At 40.7% G+C, this 21211-nt stretch overlaps 2 protein-coding genes across 2 annotated transcripts; both read left to right on the top strand.

Moving 5' to 3' along the window:
• Nucleotides 1–1625: 1625 nt before the first annotated feature.
• On the top strand, nt 1626–19939 carry nr2c1 (nuclear receptor subfamily 2, group C, member 1). Its single transcript, XM_084058941.1, has 14 exons — nt 1626–1739; nt 3421–3545; nt 5812–6048; nt 6190–6268; nt 6753–6932; nt 7052–7202; nt 8310–8406; nt 9429–9613; nt 10399–10552; nt 15624–15745; nt 15877–16019; nt 16347–16484; nt 16846–16951; nt 17552–19939. Exons 2-14 carry the CDS (start codon nt 3474–3476, stop codon nt 17721–17723), a joined length of 1836 nt encoding a protein of 611 aa, XP_083915067.1. The 5' UTR covers nt 1626–1739; nt 3421–3473; the 3' UTR covers nt 17724–19939.
• On the top strand, nt 12514–14524 carry LOC311047882 (uncharacterized protein; the record flags this gene model as incomplete). Its single annotated transcript, XM_084060831.1, has 4 exons — nt 12514–12944; nt 13184–13277; nt 13488–13575; nt 13991–14524. The coding sequence occupies exons 1-4, from the start codon at nt 12923–12925 to the stop codon at nt 14522–14524; spliced, it is 738 nt and encodes a 245-aa protein (XP_083916957.1). The 5' UTR covers nt 12514–12922.
• Nucleotides 19940–21211: the final 1272 nt, after the last annotated feature.

Here is a 21211-nt window from a genome sequence, read left to right as displayed (position 1 = left end):
GATGTCTTAGGATGACCAAAGGGACATGTGTGCCAAATTGTATGCTTTTATGAGATTCTTTAGTTGTCTTTTGAGTCAATCGACAACACTAGGCGGGCATTTTCAATTTCGTCAATAACTCACTTCCTGTTTCAGATTCCTTTGGGCACCCCTTCTAGGATGTCTTAGGATGACCCAAGGGACATATATGCCAAATGTTATGCTTTTTGGAGATTCTTTTGGTGTCTTTTGAGTCAACGGTCAACAGTTTAGGTGGCCATTTTGAATTTTGTCCATAACTCACTTCCTGTTTAAGATTTTTTTGGGCACCCCTTCTAGGATGTTTTAGGATGACCCAAGGGACATCTGTATCAAATTTGGTGCTTTTATCCGCCGCGTAACGATTTGGCCATTTTTTGTGGTTAGCAGCCCCTACTAAAGTGCTGCAAGCCTGCGACCCCTTGGCACCGCCACCACATTCGATTATAGGTCACACTTTTCTGTGCAACACCTTGCTCCCCTCAAACTACGCATGCGCATAATCATGTTTTGAGGAAGAAAGAAAAAGGTCACGAACTCTGACCCTCCCATCCAACTGCAGAAAACTACTAAAAACATATATATATGAATGTAAAGAAATCAATGCATAACTAGCAACACATGTAAGAGAGAGACTAGAGCAGGGGTCTTCAACAGGGGGTCCTCAGAGCTACTACAGGGGGTCCCCCAAATCTTTGTGTGACAGGATAATGTTTTTTACATTAACCACTTGAACCCTATCATCCCTATTCTGAGTGGAACATTAGCCAAAAATAGCAGATCTACGAGGCGTTGTGAGCTTGTAGATCAGCTATTTTTGGCAATGAGGTTTGGTGTAGAGCGGGGAAAAAAAGAGCAGACTAAGTGTTGACAGTTCAAGTGGTTAAATGTCTGAAAATGCACATTAATCCAACACACACTGATGATAGTGCTGTCAAAGTCTATGAAACTGTCTAAGAAATCTATGAACATGTTTAATCTGCAACACAATTATATACAATGTAGTGGGGGTGTCCCTGCTTCATCTCTCTCTCGGCTAAGGGGGTCCTTGGCCTGAAAACGTTGAAGACCCCTGGACTGGAGTCCCGGAGGAGACGAGGCTCGTGACAGACAGACAGACCCTACAGCCGCCGGCTGGGAGGACAATGATGTGTAGTGAGGATGCGGCCAGTGTTGCCAATTTTTGAGAGGGAAATAAGCAACTAGGTCTATGAAAACAAGACCAAAAGAAGCGACATGAGTTTGTTATGTGGGCAATAATTGGGGCAATAGAGAGGGGGCTGCAATAGGGGATATTGTCGTGGCCTAATATTGTTGTAGGGCACTCAGTTTTTTAAACACATTAAATCAGTTGTCACTATGGTGATTTAAAGTCATCTTCGCGTACACATTTTTGTAGATCTGCTAAAAAAAAAAAACTCTTGAAAAAGGTGAAACATTTTTTTTTAATTTAACAACACAATTCTGGTACACGCCAGCGGTCACAAAATACTATTAGATGGGGGTACGTGGACAAATACATGTTAATTTGGGGGGTACACCAATATTTACAAGCAACTGCACAGAAAAAAACAAACGCCAAAGTCGCTTATAGTAAGCCGACATGGCAACACTGGTCTGCAGCACAGGAAGGCAGCCATTAGCTGAACTACAGTTTTAGCAACCTGCTAACCCGCGGAGCTGAAGCAAGCCTCGTTTAGAACCACAACAACACCCGTCAAGTAGGTGATACACAAACAGGCCCCCCGCGTTTACGTGGGGTTTTTATTTTGCGATAACGCTTGTCTATGTCGTCGCTGGTAGCGTGTTGTTCGGTAATTCCATAATAAGAGGAAATTACAAACACCCGCGCGGCTAACCGCTAACTAGCTTAGCAGCCAGCTAGCTAAGCTAACTAACCACCGGGGCTAGCTGCTATGCTAATGCTAGCGCCGCTCCGGTTTATGCCAATTTTGTGTGTTTTAAAACGCGGACGCGTAGATACACGTAGATACAACGCTGTTCTGGTGGGGTTGTGTGTCTTTTAAAAGCCCAAATGACGCAGTTTGTGTTTTTTTTTTGCGTGTTGTCGCCCCGCCGCCCGTCCCGCTTCTCCTGCACCACCAGGCATGATGGCGACGGGCCTCCTTTGAACCCTATGCTTTAACCCTTCAATGTTGACCTTTCACCCAACAGGAAAAGAAATGCTTGCTATCCTTCCGTATCGATTTTTCAAAAAATGTCCGTCGTGTTGTTTGAAACGCCGTGTTTTTGTGGTGCTTTTAAAAAAACACACGCCGCGGTTCGACCGGTGTCAATACTTTGTATTTAAAACAAGGCCATCATCACCACCGATGGCATATTCGAGCTAGTGCTATATAGCTCAGTGGTTCTCGAACTTTTTTAATTTCAAGGACCCCCAGTTTGACATGCATTAGGCTACGGACCCCCATTTAATGGCATTTCTATCTCTGGGACCCCAATTCATATTGTAAAATCAATGTTGATTTAATTCTGAGAGTGTGCAAATCGAACCAAATGGACCCGTTTGGTTCCATTGCATTTGTACAAATGCATTGCATTTGTACACTCAGAGTTACAGACCCACGATGGTCCATTTGGTTCCTATCCATCATTTAGCTGGGGACCCCCTGGTAGCCCCTCAAGTACCCCTGGGGGTCCCCGGACCCCACTCTGAGAACCAATGCTATTTGGTTCCATTTCTACACTCTCAGAGTTACAGACCCATAAGGGTGCATTTGGTTCCTATCCATCATTTAGCTGGGGACCCCCTGGTAGCCCCTCAAGTACCCCTGGGGGTCCCCGGACCCCACTCTGAGAACCAATGCTATAGCAGCTACACACTGCCATGTCTTCTCGTTTAGCACTGAGAGTCTAGATGTAACCAACTGGTCCGTTTGGTGGTTTGTAGACTGTTAGTGGATTCTACTGTGTACGTTTTAGTTAAAGTACAGGCCCAGGGCTACACCGCAACATAACCGTTATATATGTTTATAAATGCCTGCCCTCTGTCTGAGACTGAATGCAGTACTTTGCTTCTTTCGTTTTACAGAAGGACCTTTTATTATTATATATATTAAAAAAAATCCATATGACTCCTGCCGAGTCATATTTTTACATTGATGATTCTTTTTTTGTCAGAATAGGGCTTCTTCTTCAGATGCAATTTAAGCAATGTAATTTAGACAATAATTAGCTATTTGCAGTGCTACTTTAATTGGGAAGCAATCTCAGTTCTATACAATTATTGATAATGAAACTGAGTGACTAATGAATTATATATATACACACACACACACACACACACACACACACACACACACACACACACACACACACACACACACACACACACACACACACACACACACACACTCTCATTTTTCCTTCCTTCCATTACAGTTGCATGTGCCTCATGGGGCATTGATGTGCAGTGGAAAGTGATACATATCAGGATGGATGGACACACTCAAAGGATTCAACTTGTATCAGCAGATGGCGGCCTGGCACTGGGACACAGAATCCAGGTGATTTGACAACCCAATCTTTTCCAACACTCAAGTATGGAGTGAATTTACCAATATTATTTATGCGTGTTTCGCAACTCATGCGATACGTGTTTGTTATGTGCTCCATCATTCACGTCATGTGTTTTGTGCTCTGAGAAACAAAATTCACATGTGTTTTACACCTTGTGAAAGAAAAAATTCTGTTTAACAAATCTCTAGATACAAATTGCAAAGTACAGATCTCAAACTGTGGGCATACAAGTCGTGTTATATGCATCACAAAACTATAAATCCTGTCTTACAAATCTCAAAATGCAAACTACAAATATTAATCTATGGACACAAAAATCTAAATAAATGTGGCAATGTTTCCCCTTGTAGTCATGGAAGAAACCCCACATGTGTATGCACCAATGAGAGTTATGGTGGTGCCTACAGCCAATCACAAGAAGAGGATCTGACAATTGGTGAGCAGCATAGCATAGACTTTAGCAGCGAATACACAGAGAGGACGCATGCATGATGAATCATGGCAAATGCCAGGTGAGCTAATATCAAATGAACAAAACATGATTCATGCTGAATATAATGAATAAACTTAAAACATATTTGATTACCGGTAGTCACTTGCATAAGGATAACATTTTAGTGGGTTGGTTGTTTGAGAATAGTCTAGACCAATTTTATGCAAAAGTTGCAAAGTTAATATGATTTTATTTGTATGAAAGGCAAACAACAAGTTTAACATTAGAGAGGGAGGTCTTTGTCACTTGAAAAATGTTGGGTATGTTGTTACTGATTATAATTCTTCTATCTCATCCTCAGTTTTTAATATACCCGGTTATTACATTGTCTCTTTTATGCACTTCCACATTTTAATGATAATATCTATTTCCTCTGTTTTAACTGACCTGTCATTATGTAATACTGTTAATAGTCATTTTCATCTGTCTCTCTGTTTGTCAAGAGAGGAGGTGAAATGGGGACAAAACAGGCCAGTTAGAGATAAATAGGTAACATAATTACAGGGCCCCCACGGTCATGAAATTCCTGGAAATATTTTGAAAAAAAAATAAATCCAGTACTGGAAAAGGTTTGAAATTGATCAAACATCATCAAAGGTCCTGGAATGTATCAAGGGTCCTGGAAAAATATTTGGCTATGCATTGTTTTTGGCTATTGATTTTGTTAAAACAAAACATTTTCATAAACATGAATAATATTACACGAAATATGTAACATAAGTAGTTTTTCGCCGAACGGGCTGTGTGACGGCAGCCTAATGTATGTCTCAAACTTTATTTTTGCTACACTGCCTATCTTTGGGCATTCTACATAGGAGTAAGAGACACATTATTGCGCCGAATGATTGTTATATAGGCCTGGAAATTGGGCTAAATATTCTGGAAAAGTTTTGGAAAAGTTTTGGAAATTAATTGCTAAAAATGTGTGGGGACCCTGTAATTAAAACGTGGAAGTGCGTAAGAGAGACATTATAAAAATCAAAAGGAACCGAATAGAAAAAACTGTGGGTGAGATGGAGGGATTAAAAGCAGTAACATTATTGTTAAGCTTGTTGATTCCATAGAAATATAATCATTAACTTTAGCTTGAATAAAGTTGGTCCTTGACGAGCTGACAATTCCAACAATTACCCACTAAAAAGTTATCCTTATGCAAGCGACTAATCAAATATGTTTTAAGTTTATTCATTATATTCAGCATGAATACATTTTATTAATTTGCTATTAGCTAACCTGGTATTCATGCTAATCAGCATGCAGTTGTCCTCTACGTTTGGGCTGCTAAAGGTTATTCCTTGCTGCTCACTGATAGAGTTCCTCTTCCTCTGGTTGTCCTTAGGTACCTTAACTCTGTTCTGTGCATAGAGTACAAGTTTGGATTTTCTTCCATCACTACATGGAAAATTATTTGTATTTCTGTGTTTCTACGCTCCACAGCTTATGATTTGTCGTCAGCAAATTATTATTTTGAGATTTGTAAAACCATATTTGTGATGGATAAAACCTTATTTGTGTGTACACAGTTTGAGATTTGAAAGTTGCCAATTTGTAGTTTGAGATTTGTTAAAGTCAAGGCCAGTCAAGTACAAGGCCTAAACACATGTGCATTTTACAGGGCATAAAACACTCACGAGTTATGAAACATGGCGCACAAAACTGAAACGCATGTAAATAATATTGGCACTAAATGAATTGTTTGTTATAAATATTGTCTGAAGAGCTGTACATGATGATATGCTTTTCCCCCCCGGCTCATATAGATAGTAACAGATCAGCAAACGGGACAGAAGATCCAGATTGTCACGGCCCTGGAGCCTTCGTCTCCAGGGAAGCAGCAGCAGTACATTCTAGCCAACGCAGACTATTCTCCAGGCGGAAAGGTAATCCTGGCGAAGCAGGAGGGCTCACCCAACAAGGTGCTCCTGCACGCACCAGACGGCTCCGGGGTCAGCCAGTTGCTCTTCACATCAACTGAGCTGGCTGGGCAGCAGATCCAGGTACAGGCTGTGGATGCCTGATACATCTTGGATAATGTTTCTCCCAACTCTCGTTTAGGATGATGAACCAGTGACTGAAAGGTCTCCCATTTTCCCATTTGCTCTTTTAATATTTCTCTTGTCTGATGTTTTTTTTTCCAGTTTGTGACCGAAGGCTCAGAGCAGTCAGTTGTCAAGCCAGTTGTGGAATACTGTGTGGTGTGTGGTGACAAGGCCTCAGGTAGGAATCGAACACAGTGGGCTATAAAACCATGCCATCATCTTTTAACCCATTAAGACCTGAAGCCGATTCTACAAATGTCTTCTAAAACTGTTTTCTGAAAAATATCAGTGGTGCTCAAACTTTTTCATGTCAAGGACCCCCAAAATGATATTTATTTGGCCGCCATCTTAAAATATGTTGTTCCAGGGACCCCCAGAAGCAAAGATTTGAGTTAAAAATGTTCGCTTTAAAAGAATATAAATATATTCATTTGCACACATTTTCTTGATTTTTCAAAAATAGCAGATCTACAAGCTCATAGCGCGGCACTCGGTGCCGCGCTATGAGCTTGTATATCTGCTATTTTTGAATAGCCAAAGTGTAAAATAATGCTTTTTAGCTCAAATTAAAAAATGACACGGATGCGTCCCAGATCTTAATGGGTTAATCAGCACCCATACATATTTCAAACCCAACCTTGTTCTCTCTCTCTCTCTTTTAGGGCGTCATTACGGTGCAGTCAGCTGTGAGGGCTGCAAGGGCTTCTTCAAACGCAGCATCAGGAAGAACTTGGTGTACACGTGCAGGGGCTCCGGAGAGTGTGTCATCAACAAGCACCACCGCAACCGCTGTCAGTACTGCCGGCTGCAGCGCTGCATGGTTCTGGGCATGAAACAGGACTGTGAGTTTCTACTCCTCTGAACTTAGAACAGAGAAGCCCACTGCACCACCTTTTTGGTTGATTTCTACCATTAGAGCATGATGTGGTTATGGTCTAATCTCTTTTATTCTCTCTCTTAGCCGTGCAGTGTGAGAGGAAACCTGTTGAAGTAGCTACTAGGGAGAAGTCTGTCAACTGTGCGGCCTCCACAGAGAAGATCTACATCCGCAAGAATCTGTGTAGCCCTCTTGCTGCAACACCCACATTTGTAACGGACAAGGAAACTGCCAGGTGAAATAATAACCAGGAGCATTATTTGTGTTACATTTCATATATATAATGTAGCTCTAGATGCTGCACAGTATTGAGAGAAGAAAATTCATTGACACAGAATTAGAATCAGCTTTATTGTCACATCACGGGTTTACAGAAGTAAAAAAAAAAAAAGTTTTGTGCATAGTTCCCATCGTTATTTCCATAGAAAAAAAGAAAGGGAAGAGGGGGGCGGGGCAAGGGGATCAAACGAGAACAAAAAAAACCCAAACCCAAACAAGTTATCTACATATTTACACATGTTGCCGGAGATAAGATATAAAGGTGCGTGAGCATAGCAGCGGATGTATACTGACACTGTGCATGATATACAAAGTAGCATCGTTAGAGCTTTAGGGCAGCTTGCATACTCTTGAGTCGGCAGTGTTATCTGTTGGATAGCCTGTGTTTAAGTCTGTGGGTACATAGTCAGTGGGAGGTTAAAGAACCACGGTAGGAAGTGGAGATTGGTTGAATATGCTTCTTTTTTTTTGTGACCGAGACTATGTTTTCGCCCCCTGTCCGCCCTTGTGTGTGTGTGGGCCGGTGGGTGGGCCAGTTCACGTTTTGGCCTGGCGGAGACCTGTGCGCCGAGGAGCACACATTGTTTTAGAACAGGGGTCTTCAACGTTTTCAGGCCAAGGACCCCCTTGCTGAGAGAGAGAGATGAAGCAGGGACCCCCTCTATATTCTATAAAATTGTGTTGCAGATTAAACCTTTTTTTCTTTTTTGCTTGCTCTGCTCTTTTTTCCCCTCTACACCTATATACCTCTTTGCCAAAAATAGCAGATCTACAAGCTCACAACGCCTCGCGCTGCGAGGCGTTGTGAGCTTGTAGATCTGCTATTTTTGGCAAAAGTTCTCAGAAATCATGGGATGCTATCGTTAATGTAAAAAATATCATATCACACAAATATTTGGCGGCCCCCCTGTAGTAACTCTGAGGACCCCCTAGGGGTCCCGGACCCCCTGTTGAAAACCCCTGTTTTAGAAGAAAACATAGACCTGTTTGAGCATTCATTGCGTTGAATGCTCCAACAACGTTAAGCAATGTTGTGTATGAGCTTTGACATCTGTGTTTGCAGGTCAACAAGTCTGCTGGAGTCGAGCATGCTGTTGAATATCCAACAGCCTTTCTCCAAGATGGAAAACACCATCTTGGTCCCAGCATCTCCTGACACGGTAAGGCAGATGATTGTTAGCTAAATATTTACTCATCAAATTGTATGTTGTTCAAGGGAGGCCAAAACAACCTGGCGAAGAACTGTCTGTGACCTCAGAACTGAATATGGCAAACCTAACATGGGGCGAGGCACAACCAGAGTGTAGAAGAGAGAGAGTAACGTCACGCTTTGATCTCACCGCAAAGCTGGCTGCTATGGGCTATAGTTCCAAACATTGGAACTATCTCATTGAGACAGACAGAGCACTTCCGCATTTAATTCTTACAATGAAAGTCAAGGCTAGTGTCATATGACTCTCTTATACGGCTCTGGGCACAATATGCTGCACAGGATAGGACCAGATGGAAGCAGATAGTCAACAGCCTTATGTTCCAGGGAACAAAGAGGATTAAAAGAAAAAATAAAGTGATTTTTGTCACAATTCAATATAATCTTGTCATTGCTAGATGGATGATCTTGATTTTTAGAAACGGACAGTCCTGGAACATCCACATGATCTATTTTGTTTGTTTTTGTGTCTGTTTGTTCATCTTAAGTAACTTGATCTTAATTACAAACTTTTTATAGTAATTCCATTTGTGCAAATGCCACCCTTTATTCAAATATAAAGTGTCAAAGGCTTTACTGAGTGCAGAGTTCAGTGACCACATCATATGACCAATCTCTTTTTTTATAATGTTTTTGTGCACAAAAATCACCCCCCTAAACATGACCACGAGTGCAACAATGCATGGCTAATCCAAATGTACTGTTTGGTAGTGCTGCACAATTAATCGAAAAAAGATTGTGATCTCGATTCAGACACCTATGCAATCTCGATTTTAAATTATGGCGATTTTTTTTCTTCAATATTATTATTATTATTATTTTTTTGCTTAATATTTTTTAAATATTTTTATATTTACAAGAGAATCGTGTGAGAATCGTGATCTCAATTCTTATGGAGGAAAATCGTGATTCACATTTGAGCAAGAATCGTGCAGCACTACTGTTTGGTCATGGCTGTCCTGCATTCTCCAGGATGACCCGAGCCAGGGTGATCTGAGCACACTGGCTAACGTAGTGTCGTCCCTGGCCCACCTCAACAAGGCCAGGGAGGTCAGCGATGGAGGCAACGACCTAATGGGTGATGATACCCTCAGCAATGGAGACAGCTCAATGACTGACATCCAAGGAGACGAACAAACGGCGACCGATATCACTCGGTAAGCATCTGTCATATGGAACAAAGAGTCTTTGAAACTGACCAGTTGCTATTCCCAAATAAAAACGGATGTGTATTAGCCCATTAAGACCGGGAACGCACCTTCTATGCAAGCTCATATACACGCTCATAGCGCGGCACCGAGTGCCACGATATGAGCTTGTAGATCTGCTATTTTCTTTTTAAATCGTGAAATTTTGTGCAAATCTTTGAATTATTTTTCAATGAGAACATTTGTAAAATATGTTGTTTCAGGGTCCCCCAGAAGCACAAATTTGAGTTACAGGTGTTTGCTTTAAAAAGCATTTATTCAAAGATTTGCACAAATGTTTTTCAAAAAATAACAGATATACAAGCTCATAGCGCGGCACCGAGTGGCACTATGAGCTTGTAGCTATTTTTTATATATAAAAAGAAATCTGAAAAATGACACAGATGCGTTGCCAGTCTTAATGGGTTAGAGAACTATGTGAACTTCAATCAGAAAGGGACCTGGGGTCTTTTTTCTGTGCATCATAAAGCCGCTAATACAATTTCTTCCAGGGCCATGTGGCTTCTAGCTCCACTCTTCCGGACTTAATTAAATTGGCCTATAGTCCATCAAATTTTACCATCTAAGAGTATTGTCAGTGATGGCTCGGAGCTCTGTCCTGCATTTCCTGTTACATGAGCTACCCCCTTCTGGGAAATGAAAGTCAACATAATCACACAAGCCATCTAACACATCTGACCACATTTTTGCTCCTATGTATATTGAATGCAAACATATGTTTGTTTTTTATATAGAGCATTTGACACCCTTGCCAGAGCCCTAAACCCCACAGATGGCTCAGCGGGTGATTCCCTGGAGGCCACCATGCAGCTGATGTCAGGTGACCAATCGGGTCCCATGGTGGAGCTGGAAGGACCTCTACTCTCTGACAGCCATGTCCCATTCAAGGTAAAAACCACAACACCGTTCTCCTTCAAAGTAACAACAGATTTAGTTTATTTTCTTTATTTTCTGAAGTTTTATCAGACAATACATAAAATCAAATAGTACAAAAAAACAACAGAAAAAACATCAGTAAAAATAAAACATACAGGTAAAAAACAAAAACAGAACAGGAACAAATAAATAAATAAATAATTAATAGAGGTCATGGGACATTTGGTACTAGTAATAATAATAAGACTGAAACATGTTGACAGTATTTAAGATCAAATACAAAGTACAATATACCACAGGGAGGATACAACCATCATCAAGGATCTGGCTCGCTATCTAAATAGTCCAGCCACTTCCCCCATCTTTTTTTCACCCAGCTCCTTTTGGAGCCTCAAAGAGTAGGTCATCTGCTCTAAGAGATGCAATTGTCTCACAGTACTGATAAATAGTCCCATAGTAGGGCAGTTTTTCTGCAACCAGTTCTTTGTAATAGCTTTTTTGCTTGCTGCAAGTAGAATCTTAAACAAGTAAGAGTCATTCTGACTCAGTCCATCCGGGGTTTGTCCAAGATACAAAGATTCAAATGTAGTATTAATACTGAAACCTAGAATCTCTGAGATAAGTGTTGCTACCTCCTCCCAGAAAGGTTGAATTGCAGGACAAGACCAAAAGACATGTGCATGGTCAACCATAGTATCGCCACATTCCCTCCAGCAGTCTAGCTGGTTTCCAGTTTGTTTAGATTTCTGTTTGGGGGTGATAAAGAAGCGGATTTGGTTTTTCCAGCAAAAGTCTCTCCAGGTCAAGGAGTTAGTAGTCGTTGATTGTGTTTCCCATGAGTCCGACCACACTTCATCACTTATGTCAATGCCAAGTTCCTTTTCCCATCGTTGTTTCACATATATCGTAGAGTCCTTATTCAATGACATAATTCCATTGTATAGTTTACTTATAATACCTCTATTACTGACTGAGTTATAAGCATCAACAAATACAGTTATTATAGTTGGTGTGATCCCCGGATTGGACCTTTTTATTTCTTTCCCGAAAAAATCCCTTAACTGTAGATATCTGAAAAAGTCATGCTTAGCCAGCCCATATGTCTTACTCATATTTTCAAAACTGCCAATATCCCCTTTTTTAATCATTGTACATATGGAGGTGACACCAAGACGAACCCATTGTCTATATCTGCCGTCCAGTAATGCTGGCACGAAGGATCATATGCTGGCCAGCTTAATAGCTTAGCCTCCTTCTGGAGTTGGAAACGTTTAATCACTTCAAACCATATTTTAAATGAAAAATGTACCCATTGGCTCACTGTCTGAAACATTCCTTTCTCTCCCTCAGTGCAACCTAGTAATGACTGTATTGGTTTATCCATTAAGGATAGCTCTATGTTTTTCCATTTAGCAATATAGGACGGGTTACACCAATATACGAGGGGTCTCAGCTGTGCTGACAAATAATAATCCCTTAAAGAAGGGAGGGACATGCCTCTTCTCGCCCGGGGTAGCTGTAAGGTAGAAAATTTCACCCGTGGCCTTTTCTTGTCCCAGATAAAACCTGAAATATGTTTATTCCATTCTCTGAATTGTTTCAAGGGTATTTCTACTAGTAGTGACAAGAAAAGGTATAGCAATCTGGGTAAGATTACCATTTTGACTGCTCTTATTCTACCTCCCAGGTCAAGAGGAAGCATGCTCCATCTATTGAGATCATCATGCATTTTTCTAGTTGCACCCCCATAGTTGACATCAAACAGTTGTGACAGATAGATTTAGTTGTTTGAAGGGAAGCTTTCCTTTGCTGCTGTGGTCTACATTAGTGGTACCCAGCCCTATTCCTGCGACCCTCTTACTGTTATTTTTATTTTAGTTTTCTTTCTTTCTTTTTTCATCCCAGTACCATGACTTACACCTGGTGTATGCCTAAAAAATGCCTAAAAAAATACAAAGAACTCGGAAGGCACTCTCGTTAAAAGAATGCCTTTAAATGAATGCCTTTAATCCATATTAGACTTTTAAAACAAAACTCTGAATCGTTTCAGCATCGAGCCTTAGCCAGGTAGTCAAACAGATCTCATGGAACACCTGGCCCTTTTTTCTAGTGGTATTCAACCCATAGGAATCTTCCATTTGGACATGGGGTGTATATCTCAAGTCTCTTATTTGATATTTCCTCGATCCTCGCTTGAACCGGAAGTCCGCTATTTTGAAGGTCGTCCCAAAGCTCTTATTTCTACTCCGAGGATCGAGGAGCGAGGAGGGATCTCTGGGAAGCCATGAGCGAGGATACAGGAGCGCAGCCTTCCCGGAAGACTTTCAGCTGACCACTATACTGTTAATCACTCCATCCCTACATCTGGCAAATTTGAATGAGATGGCAGAGAAGCAGCACACGTGTAAGTTATTTTATTTTATGCTTTAACATGTTAACACAAGAACCAGGGGAACCTAAATGAAATGCCATTAATGCAAGCACATGGGTAACCTAATTTAAATGTATTAAATCCACAACCCGTTTTTGTCATACTAACAGTATAACCATAATCATTCATGTTATGTGTTATGTGAAATAATGTCACTCATGGCTTGTAGTTTGCCCTTTACTGACGGGTTTGCAATATGTCTAATTTAACAGGGACAGCTGAAGACACAACCAAATTAATTAAATACAGGTCAGAAAAAGACTACCTCTTCGAGGAGAAGAGACACATAGCCAAGAAACCCTGGCGGTGAGTTCACTGTTTTACATCCGTTTTCACAATTATATTTTGCTCCCCAGCACAAGCACCTGTGTGATAGTCAATGCAACATCACACTTTTATTACTCTAATGTCACAGTCATCAACAAGAGATGCCCTTTTACTAATATTGTGCTGAACTATCTTGTGTCTGGGATCATACTAGGGATGCATTAAGTGGACATGTTTTGTACTCTACAGGAAAGTCATAAAGTTGATGGGCATGGAGGGACGACTTGACCCTAAACAAGTCGCAAACAAATGGGACCGCTTAAAGAGGAACTATGAGGTGAGATCTTTTTGCTTCACTGTTTTTCTAATAGTTGGGGAGCTTTGTATTGTTTTTCTGTTTGATTCTGTAGACCAGTTGAGTTTAAATTTTCTAGTTAGTGTTGATATTCTTATTATTTTGGCCTTGGAGACCCTGGTGCCTTTTGACTTCCATTTGTGCACTTTTATTTCAACTATTGTCGCATCACAAGTTTACAGGTGTAAAAGTGGGTGAAATTATTTAGATTTGGTTTATATAAAAACATTTCCCTGTTAACTGCATTACTTGTTAAAGTGTTTCAGCAGCCCTTTCTTATCATTTGGATTACATTTTTCAAAGGTTTGGGATAAACTCCCTTCCTGTGTTCCCCTAGACATGAACTATAAGTCATAACAAATTGTCACTGATAAATCCGTTGTGTGATATCTTCCAGGAGCTGCTCGAATGTCTACCGATGGGGACAGATGGGCACGAGGCCTCATCAGTCACATGGCCATGGTTTTCCCTCATGCATGAGGCCTTGGAGAAGCGGCCCATTGAGCCCCCAGTCCTGATGGACTCGTGTGTAGGGGGAAACCTTGAGCCAGTGGCTGACGTGGCCTCTAGTGGTCCATCATATCCTGGAGCTGGAGCTGCTTGTGGCCAGTCATGTGAAGTGGAAGAGGATTCTGCACAGCCTGGCACAAGTAGCAGCATCATCACACAGGCCACCATCACTTCTGCCTGTCCCCCACCCACCAAAAGACAATGTACATCCTCTGCCTATCACTCTTCCTGGGGCTTAGGCTGTCAACGAGGGTTCTCCAAGCATTCCGGTCCTGAGCCAAGCTCTCCAGCTGTCCCCAGGGGTGCTTTACTGGCCTTTTTAAAGAAGCAGGCAGAAAAAGAGGACGAACGATTCAACACATTGCAAGCCAACACAAAAAGATTTTTGAGTTTGTTGGAAGTATTTGTTAGGAAACAATAAGTTTATGATTTATGTATTTTGTTATAAAGCATTTTAAGTTGTGTTAAACACTTTCTACTTTATGTTATAGTATTTTTTTTTAAATAAAAATTTAAATTCTGAACTAACGGTCTTGAATCTGTTCTTGCAATCCTCTTACTTATGTGATTTTAGTCACATAATTAACAAAGATGTCTAATCCAATTATTTTCAAGAACAATGTTATTTTCATGATTGTGGCCACAACAAAAAAAAACTTTCTTATATTTTTGTATTCACAGTACAACATCTTTAAGGGCCATCCATAAGTAGTATAACTAACAATGATGTGAGTACACTGAACGGCTAGAAACATCTTGAAAGTTATCCCAACGATACTGTATTTTGTGAATATAACGGTAAAGAAAGACGCTGGCAGCCGAGTCAGCTGGGCCACCGTAATCAGAAACGGACGTTGCTTCACATGGCGCTTATTAAGAGGATAGGCCGTACTCTCTCCTCGCATGGTTTCTCTCCATACATCCATGTTGGAAGGGACAAAGACAGACGCAAGTGTGGATTCAAGTTCAGAGTCTTGGGATCTCCCATAGTATTGTGATCTAGAGAAGGTGTAGACACATACAAGCTCCAGCAGATGGCATCATTTTTGGCTCACAATATTCATCAAAGATAAATAATGCAACACAGTGACTGACCACAGTGTTTTGGCCCACAATATTCATTATGCTTGCATGTCTAAACCTTCTCTAAACCACAGCACAATGTCCAAGTGGAAGATTTCTATTGGTGGAATACCACTAGAAAAGAGACCAGGTGTTCAATCATATCTGTTTTCACACTTTTCCACTGCATGTTAGAGACTTAACACTACTTGCCATTTGTGGTTTTTTATCAAGCAAAAGTCATTCCTGGCACTTTTTCTGGCATCTTTCGAGGTCTCAACAAGGTGAAAACAGCAGACGACTACTGATTGATCAGAGAGAATCTTCACTAGCTCTTAGCTCTTTTACACTCTCCTACGCAGAGTCCTGAGGGGAATTTGTCTTTCACATACAAAAGGTCTGCAATAAACCAGTTTTTGTTGACATTCCCTGCTGTGTTCTATGATCTCTCCCTACAGCTTATGATGCCTTTGCCCGTCCCAGAGTACCTCAACGTGAACTACATCTGTGAGTCGGCTTCCCGGCTACTTTTCCTCTCTATGCACTGGGCGCGCTCCATACCTGCCTTTCAAGCCTTAGGGTGAGTCTAATTCTCTGTACAGCGACTGTTTGAACCAGTTGCTGGGTTATTGTGAATTAGGTAATATTGCAGCCATGTGGCTTAATAGTTGCTGTGTTGCTAACTAAGCCCGCCCTATTTATATTTTCCAGTGGTCAAGACAATGACATTAATTTAATGAAGGCGTGCTGGAACGAGCTGTTTGCCCTGGGCCTGGCCCAGTGCTCCAACGTCATGAATGTCGGCACAATCCTGGCTGCCATAATCAGCCACCTGCAGACCAGCTTACAGGAAGGTAATGATAATGCAAATTATTGCTGTTCATTTGGACATGACCTTTCATGAATGGAACTTAGCTCATACCGTGTAATCTAAATACAATATTTAATTGTAGAACTAATATGAAATTAACAAAATGATGAGAATGTCAAGTCTAAACAGCCATTGAATGAATTTGAGGAATTTCCTCGTGCACTTTTGCTGGATGCCACACAACTTTGAAATGTCTTTTTGTAGTGTTTGAGCTTAAATGTTGTTCAAACTGGCAAATGGCCCATAAAATGGTAAAAATTATACCTTCTGTAAAGTAGAAAGATAATGTGCTTCTGTGAACCCTCTACAGAGAAACTGTCTCCAGAGCGAGTCAAGGTGGTGATGGAGCACATCTGGAGGATGCAGGAGTTCTGCAACAGCCTGTCCAAGCTGTCTCCAGACTCTTACGAGTATGCCTACCTCAAAGCCATAGTCCTCTTCAGTCCTGGTGAGTTTAAAAAAGGAACAAAATAAAATGAGCTTTTCCGTTAAGTGCCCATGTAAACCAGACATTGCTGCATTAGGGAACTGATGACCTGAAACATTTCCAACAGCCGGACAAGTGCAAAATGCACTCCAGTGCCAAGCAAGCCATTTCCAGCTGAACTCTTGAAGCCTCTTGTGCTTTTTATAGTATGTAGTACTTTCCTTTCTCCAACCCCCCACCCCTCTTTCGGTTGTGTAAACCAGAAACTGGCATATTGGAGAACTCATGACTTCCAGCATTTCCAACAGCGGGTAAAAAAAGTTCTTCTACTCGCATCCTATTTACCCCGCTTATATGCTTACGCATGCTGTTTGTGTGCCAGATCACCCAGGCATAGACAACACCCACCAGATAGAGAGGTTCCAGGAGAAGGCCTTCATGGAGTTGCAGGACTATGTTACCAGGACCTATCCAGAAGACTCTTATCGGTTAGTATGCTGCTGCTCAAAAGTTATTTTCAGAATCCCGGTATCCTGTAAGTGTAGTAACAAATGTCATTCCCTCTCTCTACACTCAGTTTCCTGTGTCCTCACTGTCCTATCTGAATAACAATCATAAGTTAACCCATTAAGACCTGAGGCCGATTCTACAAAGTGTCTTCTGAATCCTAACCGCTTTCTGAAAAACGTATGTTGCTATATCAGTAGTGCTCAAACTTTTTCATGTCAAGGACCCCCAAAATTATATGTATTTGACCGCCGAACCCCCTCCTCAACACATTTTGTTCCATGGACCTCCAGAAGCAAAGTTTAGAGTTAAAGACCTGACTTTATCGTCTACTCAGGCTTTTGTGAGCCCCCCAGACCGTTTTTAAGTTGCTTGATTTAGTATTTGATATTTGATAATCATTTTATCAGACCCTTCCTATATAAACCCATTATAACTTCAAACTCCATTTTTAACCTGTTAGATTCATCAAAAACACCCGTCCTTGGTTCTGCTGACTCACCCTGCCGTCCTAATAAAAACATTTTTGAAAGTGAAATATCCCTTTAATATGGCTCTCCCTGCCTTTTCTTTGCTCCCAGGTTGTCCAAGCTGTTACTTCGTCTTCCCGCCCTCAGGCTGATGAGCGCCGCCGTCACCGAGGAGCTCTTCTTCGCCGGCCTCATCGGCAATGTCCAGATCGACAGCATCATCCCCTACATCCTCAAGATGGAGTCCACAGACTACAACAGCCAGGTGGTCACTGGTGTCTGACGCTCTGCACGGCCACCCTTCCACTCACCACGGACCACCTTTTTGGAGTCTATAGGCATAAACAGACAATTACAAGAGTGTTAAACAGGACGGTTGAACCCCCAACACACTGCGTATGACCTCATTTACGCCATGGCTTCTCTAAATGTGAATGCCACGCCCCCCCCCCCCCCCCGCCCCATCACTTAACCCGTTCCTGCTGGAATCCAATGCCTTGTCAATAGACCAGTCCATTTCTTATTGGCCTATAGTGAGCATGGCTCACGCTTTGGCCCCAGTGAGCATGGCTCACACAGAGGACGAGTACAAATAAAAAATGCATCCCAGTGACAAGCAAGCCTACGGTTTTCCCGCCGATTCAGGAATGAACTCTTGAAGCCTGCATAGTAGATTGTGCTTTTTATTGTACATAGTATTTTAGGTTTCTTGTCCTCCAAGCTCCCTTCATTTTGTGCAGTTTTTGTTTGCATTTCAAATGAGCGGGGATGTAATTTCGTTCAAACTGCTTGCTTTTCCATCTGGTTGAGCATTTGTTTTTTTTATTTCCTATGTTTTTGAGCAAAACTTTTTGTCATAATGTGAATTAATCTGTCATGATCCATTGTTATTGTAAAAGGTTATAACCTTTACATCTCATATGTTTGCCAATCCAAAGGATATGGCTAACGTCATGAGTCAAATATTTCACAAAACGTGGAAGTGAAGTAATTATGTATATAGATATGTATATAGAATGATGCTTCATTTATACTTCATTGCGCGCCAGTGTCATGTGCCGAACATAGCAGATCTACAAGCTCACAAAGCATTACATCACATTCTACATCTTGTAGATCAGCTATTTTCGGTGCATGACACTGGCGCACAACTAAATATAAATCATGCTTGAGATCTCATGGGCAATAGTTACTCATTCACAGACGCAAACTTTTGGACAAATTAACGTAGTTGCTGAATGATTGTCAGTTCATTTGAAAATAAAAGAAAGCCTTTCATTTATGAGTTATTTTCACAAATTGACTATGTAGATTTGCGTTATTATGAAGAAAGAAACCTGGCCATTAAACCAGATATGGTATTCACTTAATCTTAAACTGCTTAGAAGTGTCATTATGTTATTAATAACATTATTAGTCCCATTAGGCTGATCTCTCTACTTAATTTATTTGTCTTGTGGAGAGCTGGTGTGGGTTACAGGTGAATGATCTATTTCATATTTCTTCTAAAATAAGGAACTTTTGGCCGAGTGTAGTGTAAGAGAAATTCACCAACATGCACTAAAACGGTATGAATTTGTGAAAAGGTAAATATTTTCACAAGCCTAGTGCCTAGCTTTGGACTGGGCTAACACGCCCCACCCCACCTCCATTCAGGCTGAGTGACATTTAGCCTTTTCTCCCATTTCTGAATGTATTGCTTGCAGGGGAGAAAGGGATAATTGGCACTCAAAAAAGATTAGTACTAAAAGTAAATCCTATTTCTTTTGAGGGGTAAAGTCCTTCTGTGACCAAGACTAAATCTCCTGATCTATAAACAAATTCCTTAGATTCTATGACTGTACATGGTTGAACAAGTAACATAATTTTGTGGGGTGAGCAGAATACATTTGAGCATGACATAGTCTACCTCCAGCCTTGAACAGATGTGCTGATAACTGAAGTTGTACTGTTGTGTCGGCCAATAACATTTAAATTCACACCAATGACCATCATTATAAGACTTTTTTTATTTGGAGCTTCCACACAATGGTGAACGTTTATCGAATTAATGTTGACCTCTCAAAATTACGTTGGTCAATAACTTTTTGGGGTGGAAAATATTACATTGAGGGTTGTCATGTTTGAACGGTATTCCATCTTTAGCAGCCACGCATTTTTGTACAGTATGCACCCCTCCTGATGACCACAATTCAACTTCAACTCTGTGTATGTATCTGTTGTAGAAGCTACAGATTGTTGGCATGTTCCTTCTGAATTAATAATGCAAAATCTGTACTGTTCACCACTGGCCTCTTGTTGTGTCCGTGTCGGGTATCGTAGAACATAGGATATGTGGATGGGAAGAACTGTGCAAGGGACTAGACTTACAGTTCTGGTTATTGGTAAATCAATTTTTCATCAGGTCTCCGTCAGTAGACAGGGGGCCACTGAATTGAATCTCTCGTTTGCTGTAGTTAACTGGTCACGTTGTCCATCTAATTAAAAGGCAGCGATACAGATGAGCATTAAAACTTAATGGGTAGAAAAATATTGGTCCTTGCCATTTTTAGCATCCTTTGTGGGGTATACTGTGTCTTCATTATCTGATTCTACACAAACATATTGTATTGAATCAGTGGCCTTATACTGGCCTGGCCCTGCTTTTGAACTACTGGAAATGACTGCATAGTGCATGATGTGACCACATGACTGTCAAGCCACGGAAAAAAAGCAGACCACCCTTAACTAATGATATATTAACTTTGGTTTGATTGATTGAATACTTTATTATACAGAAATGCAAACAGCACGAGGTACAGTCAGACATTTTAGCTAAACGGATAACAAAAAAGTCCTGGGGACCATCGTGGCCCTATGTATTCAATTCATCAACAAAATACAATATCAACAAATATAAAACACTACATTTGTGGATGATATTGTATTTTGGTGTTATTGTTATGCTAAGTTGATGTTGATGGAGTCATATTGACTATTAATTAAAGGGAATTCATGATGAATTCATTATAAATTCATGATTGGTACATCAATTACATGAATTGATGTATGAGTTAATAATTAATCATCATTAATTAAGGGTTACATTACATGTATGAATGTGCTGGCTATAACAAGTTGTTACTCAAACACTAGTCTCTGTGTTATTCAACAACCTGTGATGCAACGTTCTTTGTTTGGTGGCTTAGCCTGGCCAGAAGCAATGATTATGAATGTAAGCAAGGGGCCAGTTGGACTGTTCCCATGCCTGGTCTTTGGGTTTTAACCAATACCTCTTCGAGTAGCCCTTTATCAGGCAAACAAGACGGAGGCTGAAAGAGGGAGATAGATACAGCATGTTGCAGTTTTACTGAGTAGGATACTTTTCACAGTTTAGCTGTTGGATAAATGAAGGTATTATACAACAAACATATTAATAAGTGGTGTAAAGTAACTATAAGTATATTTACTCAAGTACTGTACATCAGTACAATTTTGAGGTATATATATATATATTGAGTATTTTCAGTAGTTCTACTCCACTACATCTCAGAGGCAAATATTGTACTTTTACTCCACTACAACTATTTGAAAACTTTAGTTACTTATTACTTTGCAACTTTACAAGCTCACAACTTGTGAGCTTGTAGATTTATTTCCCAAACATTTTTGTACTTTTACTTTTGGTACTTGTAAGTATTTTGATGCCAATACTTTTGTACTTGTATTCAAGTTCAACATTTTGAACTCAATACTTGTATCAGATTTTTTTTTAAATATTGTGGTATTGCT

This window comes from Gymnoscopelus microlampas, assembly GCF_963454915.1.
Source record: "Gymnoscopelus microlampas genome assembly, chromosome: 6".
Taxonomy (NCBI): Eukaryota; Metazoa; Chordata; class Actinopteri; order Myctophiformes; family Myctophidae; genus Gymnoscopelus; species Gymnoscopelus microlampas.
This window is presented reverse-complemented; position numbering and strand designations above follow the sequence as displayed.